The 7,515-nt window shown below is 29.6% G+C and overlaps 1 protein-coding gene across 2 annotated transcripts; it reads left to right on the top strand.

Annotated features, from left to right (window-relative positions):
• The first annotated feature begins 3,019 nt into the window (after positions 1–3,019).
• On the top strand, positions 3,020–6,274 carry LOC113005090. Of its 2 annotated transcripts, XR_005574662.1 has the most exons (3): positions 3,020–3,660; positions 3,750–4,526; positions 5,545–6,274. XR_005574662.1 is itself a non-coding variant. In XM_039448669.1 (2 exons), exons 1-2 carry the CDS (start codon positions 4,345–4,347, stop codon positions 5,879–5,881), a joined length of 519 nt encoding a protein of 172 aa, XP_039304603.1. In that variant the 5' UTR covers positions 4,181–4,344; the 3' UTR covers positions 5,882–6,274. The 2 variants fall into 2 exon arrangements, 1 of the variants encoding a protein (XP_039304603.1); XM_039448669.1 differs by lacking the exon at positions 3,020–3,660 and having other exon boundaries at positions 4,181–4,526.
• Positions 6,275–7,515: the final 1,241 nt, after the last annotated feature.

Raw genomic sequence — 7,515 nt, 5'->3', positions numbered from 1 at the left:
TGATTTCAGAAACATTACTATTGCGACATTCCATTTCACAAAATTTTAGAAATATTTCAGCAGCAACATTTTATTTTACAAAATATTTTCTCAAGTGTTGCATGTGAATTGTAACAGATAGAAATCATTTTGAAAGTTCAATCTCTAATAATTGATCTTGCATGGATTTAGTAGAATTACACATGTGCACTGTACACGATAACGTTTGCCACGCGATGAACGTTGGCGCAATAACCAATCAAATCGTTTGCCATCAAGTAACGTTTAACCCGATCTTGTTGGGACAGTAAATTTAAACTTAGAGCATTTTGTTTTTGAATTGATTATCGATTATTTATATTTTGATGATTCTTTTGTTTTTGGTGCCACATCTTTTTTTCTGTTTTGTTCTTTCTACTGATTGTGATAGAAGGTAACATATCCAAATATTTTACAATACTCTTTATTTATTTCACTGTAATATAGACCTTCATCCTGATTTACAACAAATTTAATTTGGAGTAACATATTGCCACACAGCAAATATTCTGCGTATAATGATCAATAGTCAATATAATTACATATATAGGTCCATTTTGAATATATGTATCACTAGAAGTACGCGAATATTTGAAAAGCAACACCTAAGCATTTTTGATCAGATATAAGTTGATCAGCCGATACATCATTTATTGACTTGATCAGATCTAATTCTTTTTTCCGAATAATCACATTCTTATTTTACGTTGCAAAATGATGTAATTTGATATTTTTCTTATTTAATATTTTTAATATACACAGGGCAGATCATATTCACCGTCTGAACCGTCTTATGACTTAGCGGATTCTAAAAAGACTTCTTATATTAGTACGTAACATTTAAATTGATAATATTGATATTGTTAAAGAAGATATGAAGGTTATTCGAAAAGTAAGGTTTGATTTCTACATAGTTTCCATATTTGTTTTCGAGCCTTATTTTTCGAATAACCCTCGTATATTACCATTTAAAGGAGATTATAATTGTACTTTTTACTTTGAAGACCTGGAATATCACAAAGCTGTATGTCCACTCAGAATTTCCGTTTTCGATTATTCGAAATTTACGAGGAGCGAAATAAAACGAATTTGGGCTAAAGACTCTGATGACAAGTGGTCTCTGTTATGGGATGAAAGCATTTATTATAATTATAGAAAAAATTATACAACAAAAAGTATTTCTATTTTACAGTCGGGTTACTTTAAAACCAAAGTGCTGAGACTGGAATATAAGTATGAATACTTAAGTGCTGTGTTTCCAACTGCTGTAATGCTTATTGGGACATCAGATTTCATACTTTCTAAAAGACTTGAACCATCAAATCCATCTTGTCTATTTAATCTGTTAGATAAGATTAATCCTTGCCTCTATTGTCCAACAGAAAACTTTGAATTTGCCTTAAATACAATTGCATTCAAAAGCAAAAATATTTTGCAATGGGAAACACCACCTATATACTTTTATTTAAGACAAAAGGTTGTTCAGTGTAATTTATAGGATTATTATGACTTTGTGAAAGGTAATAATCACCAACGTTAATAACGTTTTCGGTTGTACTGGGTTTGAACATAATCCAAGATGGATTATCGGTTTCACATGCTGCAACCGTTCAATTAGAAAATGGAGGATATAGTACTAGGCGGAACATACACATACAGCTCAAAATATTTTTACAATATTATAAAAACATCTTGTATACAGATTAAATATTTTTAAAGTAATTAGAAAATATGTTTTTAAAATAGTTCTATGTTTCATAGATTTTCTTAAAAAATATTTTTAAAAATATTCTGGAAATAATTGTCAAAAATTTTTTTTAAAGTTGATAAACCTTTTTAAATATTTCTTATAATATTTTAACAAAATACTTTTTTGGAAATATTTTATAATATTGTGTGGGTAGAATCAAAATTATTTTGACTGACGTAGAAAGAGAAACAACGATGTGAAAGGAGTAGCAAAATAGATTATAAACAGAATACTAATTTTTAATAAGGTGAAGAAAATAAATTGCACAAAGAAATGTTGAAATATTCGATGTCTGAAATATTCGATGGTATGGATCAACTGCAAAATAAAACGAAGTCTTATGGCATGCTATGTCGGTAAATTTAGCAGCAGTAATTAATCAAGAATTGCAGTTCATGCCTATTCTTTGCTGACAGTCTACTATCAGATTGAACGTACACGCAGGGCATGTTAGGATTTTGCTGCTAACCTAAAATGGCATAGATTACAGGCTTAGTTTACAGATCTTGAGCTTCATGCACGTATATGATTGTGTTATATTTGATTTTTGCTGATAATCGACGTGCAAACTACACACAGTTCGCTGTTGTGATACAATAATGATCAAGATCCAGGCTCAAGGCTCCTGCGGCCATATTGAAGTCGTGACGTCAGAAGCGAGAAATTGCGTTAATGACATGTAATTTTGTCAAACATGTTATTTGTAAATAACCAATTTCGATAAAACCGATTAAGCAGATAGTTTTAAAGCATTTCTAAATATCGGTCACGACTATTCTTTTTTCGTCTAACAGTCAGTAAATAGTCGTAAAATGCACGTAAAGTGACGCCTATTCAGACAGGAAAACACACGGATAGCTATTGAAAAGAGTGAAAAATGTACTTTTCTGTATAAAATTCAAAGAAACTTTATTCGCGGGCCATTTTTACGAATTTGATAAATACGAGACAAGTCATATTTTCACAATGAAACACATAATAACAAAATGACATGCACGACAACGTCTTATCGTCAATCTGTCACGTTTCACGTGTATTAGTAAAGTTACTTTGAATTTTATACATAAAAGTACATTTTTCACACTTTTAATAGCTATCCGTGTCTTTTCCTGTCTGAATAGGCGTCACTTTACTTGCTTTTTGCGACTACTGACTGTTAGGCGGAAAAAGGATAGTCGTGACCGATATTTAGAAGAGTTTTAAAGCCATCTGTTTTATCGAAATTGGTTTTATTTACAAATGGCACGTTTGACAAAATTACGTGTCATTTCACGCAATTTCTCGCTTCTGACGTTACGACTTTAATATGGTTGCGACGAATATTCAAAAGCCTTAGTTCTAAGACGTGAAATTCGTTTTTCGAAAAAAAGAAAGAACGGATGCCGCTAATTTATAAATCTAAACGTTAACGTAAACGTTTCTGACTTAAAAGCATGCGTTATTATTCCTTTTCTCCTTAAATAAAATTCAATCAACCGTGACACTAGAAGGATAATCACGAACTTTGACATACCTTTTACGTTCTAAGCCTCTTGAGACAAAGAATAAAAGAAATAAGCTGCATACTCTGTCCAGTATATATCAATAGTTCAAACTCACTGCGACCGAATACGTTATAATATTTTCAATTCTTGTCATACTCATGAAAATGAAAATTAATTTGTTCCTATTTTACATTTACAGCGAAATAGTAGAATCTTCCCATAAATATGCTCTCGGTCACAAGCATATATCTCGGAAAATTAACCCTGATTATGCAATATTTTATACGAATGTGTAAGTATTGCACTTTACACGGAAATTATTTGGATTATAAAAAGTTTTTGCAAGAAATTAAACTTTTATGGGAAGAATCCAATAAGCCTGTCACTTGCAGTTTTTCTCAGCTTCCTGTAAAGTATTCCAAGAAGTCTATCTTTTACTGTATTAATTTATTGTAATGTCATTTCAAGTATTGAAGTAATCTATTTTATTTTTACAGAATAAAGTAATAGTTAAAATATTGGGAGATTTAGATTTAAAGTCATTGTGTCGTGTGAGTAGAGTAAATAAACGGCTGTACACTTTATCACGGGATTCTCGACTTTACAAAAGCCTGAACGTACGAAATATATTCTACACTTATAGGCGCTATAATATCGATGATATATTTTTTTACGTTGCACCTAAATGTGAATATTTGTCACAGTTAGATCTATCATTTTGTGATTGTTCTGTTATGGTTTTTAATATATTTCTTGCTACTCGTGGCAAACTTCTGACGCATTTAGTATTAAGACATTGCCCATTTATTGACGAATCTGCTGTACTTCAAATTTCAAAAATATGCAAAAATTTAAAAGGTATACATATAAATAATTATACAATAATTGTAAATACTGTATAACTAATATAAAATTATATATACATAACAATATATATTTTTTTCAGGATTGGATTTGAATGGTTGTAATATCGGAAAAGCCGATGGATTATCTCATCTTCAAAATCTAAAGTCGCTTGAGCGTTTACATTTGGCATACGTACGAGACATAAAAGTTGAAACTGTTTGCGAAATACTGCAGAGAAATCAACAAATGCGCTACTTATATTTAGCATGCCCAAATAGATTTTTTAATGTAGACAAAGTCGCAATAACACTGAAAACTTTTTGCTCAAATTTTGAAAAGATAAATTTAACAAAAATTCGTTTGACCTCGCAAGGTATTGATGCCCTTGCCGATTGTGTGAATTTGAGAGAAGTAAATTTTATAAACATGTACGTATATAACAAAATAGTTTTTTTTGGTATTATAGTTCATTAAAATTTATATATTTACTTTTATCTTGTGGGGTTCTTGAAATAAGTAGAGGAGAACAGGTTATTATGGCTATTGTCGACAATATGGCTACTACCGTTATTAGGTGACGTATTCTAACAATTATTTATAGAATTATTTGTTTAGTAGCCCGCCGTTTTTTAATGATGCTAATATGCTAATAACTAACACTTGTTATATAATAACTAACAATTGTTACAAGGCATTTTTACTTTTGAGTAAAATTTTTAAACTCTTTCAAGGTACATTTTTAAGCTTTAATGACATGTATTTCTTTATTATCCTTAAACTTAATTGTATTTTCACATAAACTTATATACACTCGAATATTTTTTTGGTATTTAACTTTTTATTTGGCCGTACACATTTCAAGTTATACAAAGTTAAAGCAATAACATGGACTTTTGTTAATATGATTTCTTAAGCAAAATTTTTATATCTAAATATTTCTTCAATCCATTATCATTCTAAAGGCCGTTGTTTAGAAACATTAGAGATATCATTTTATGCTTGTTGTTAAACAGAGATAAAATGATATTTCTAATGAAATTTCTAATGGTATTACTAAAATTTGTAAGCGCAGAAAAATTCAAAATTAGGAAAATTCAAAACAATGGAAAATTAAAAATATATAATTTTGTAACAAGGTATTATGTTTCTTTTAAACTAAACTAATTTTTTTAAATTATTTTTATAAATAACCATGATAGAACCACTTTTTTTCTTCCTCCAATTATGCAGTGCATTAGATTTTTATAAATCACGTTCGAAATAATAAATATTTTATTACTTTGTGTTTAGAATGTCAAACAGCACACGAATATAATCGTTCAAGTTTTAATACAAAATATTAATTACAAACAGAGTTATTCAATAAAATGAAAATGCCATATTTTCCTCTTCTCTTCTACATTATTTGCGATTAAATAACCAAGTAAACGTATAACTTTTGTTTAGGTGGACAGATGCTAAAAATACAACCAACGTAAGGAATAGCTTCCATAGATTGTTTTCCTCATGTCAACGCTTGGAAAAAATCGATTTTAGCTTTAATGATGCTCTCACCAATCGTGAATTAGAAATTATAACGCTATGCAAAAATTTAAAATGTTTAACTTTGTTACGTATCCTCGATGTAACACCTGACGTATGTTGTGAAATTTTTCTGCAATGTCCCAAATTAGTAGAGATCTGTCTTGATTCACTCGTAGTTAAATGTTTAATTCATCAATGGAACGAAAAATATCAGAATGAAAGTTATCGGAATGTAACCATTTTTTCTTCGACTTTTTAACGTAATAAATTCTTATAATGTATAAAAAACTTGTTATGAGATATAACAGTAAGTAATTTGGTAATGGGATATTGTTGAATGAGAAGCAAAGGCAAAATTGTGCATTTAGTTGGTTTCCAATATGAATTAAATCTGAAGAACATATTCCGCAGCCAAATTAACGACAACACCATAGCAGATGATAATAGCAATGCGACGACAGCAACAAACACTAAACAGATCTATTAGTCTATTGTAAAGCGTCTACAGACTTGTATTATACCATACCTAATCTGTCGCCAGAGAGGTATGAAATCAAATCTGTTTTTAAGAACAAAAGCAGATCAATATCAATTTCTTCATTGTATTGATTTTTGTAATTAATTTTTATAAATATAAATTGCACTATCAAAATGCGCTGTCTTATTTATTTTTGTCTTCGGACTTTGAATAATCGTTTTCAAAACGTTTCATTATAATTTATAAGTAAATATTAATTTCATATTGCTGCGTCTTTTATATTCCATTCTGCGCAATTTTTGACTTATATACAAAAAGTAATCCCCGCCGCATTCATCTGTTTGCGGCAGGAACGCGTATTACTAGCGAGTGAGCAACTTTAAGAAAAACATATCTTTTGGGTTTTTGTCATCATTACATTCAATAGATTTGCTCGATATAAACTACGAATCTTTCTTATATTTTAACCATAACATCTTTTGAGAGAATTTTTCTATATTTTATTATTTTGTTGTAATTTATAATAATGATAACTATAATAGTTAAAGTTAAGAATCATCTTGTTCAAAATTAATTGAATCAAGTCAAATGTTATTAACTTTTTAATCTTATTAGTTACCTTTTAACTTTTTAAGTACTCGCCGAGGCCATATTGAAGTCGTGATGTCAGAAACGAGAAATTGTGTAAAATGACGCATAATTTTCAACATGCCATTTCAAACATGCCATTTGTAAATAAAACCAATTTCGATAAAACAGACTAAACAGATGTAAAACACTTCTAAATATTAGTCACAACTATTTTTTTTGCCTAACAATCAGTAAATAGTCGTAAAAAGCACGTAAAGTAACGTTTATTCAGTCAGGAAAACACACAGATAGCTATTGAAAGGAGTGAAAAACTTTTATGTATAAAATTCAAAGAAACTTTACTCGCGGTCCATTTTTACGAATTTGATAAATACGAGACAAGTCAATTTTTATAATAAAACACATAATAACAAAATGACATGCACGACAACATCTCATCGTCAATCTGTCACGTTTCACGTGTATTAGTTCTAATTTTGTCCGCGACCGAATGTCGCTACCGTCCACCTAGAGTTCTTGGCTGAGGAGTCAGGAGCCTTAAGTTATAATTAGTTAATACACAACTCTGAGTTTTGCTTTATTTTTAAATTTACTCACTCTGTATTTCTTTTTTTATTTATGTACAAAGTCTTGAAGAAACCTTCAACAAGAAGAAGAAGTAATGAAAATACACGGTAGATTACCGCTTAATATTAAGTCAAGTATCTCCATAATACTTATACAAGTAAGTTTAGTGATTTTTGTTGAAACGCAAATCTTTGTTTGTGGAAGAAAAAAGTAGAAGCAAAATAAATAATGTAATATACTCGTTTTTCTAAACAATA

The sequence above is a fragment of the Solenopsis invicta genome, chromosome 4 (genome assembly GCF_016802725.1).
Source record: "Solenopsis invicta isolate M01_SB chromosome 4, UNIL_Sinv_3.0, whole genome shotgun sequence".
In the NCBI taxonomy this organism is placed as follows: domain Eukaryota; kingdom Metazoa; phylum Arthropoda; class Insecta; order Hymenoptera; family Formicidae; genus Solenopsis; species Solenopsis invicta.
Note: the sequence above shows the minus strand (reverse complement) of the source record. Positions and strands in the feature narration are given on the sequence as shown.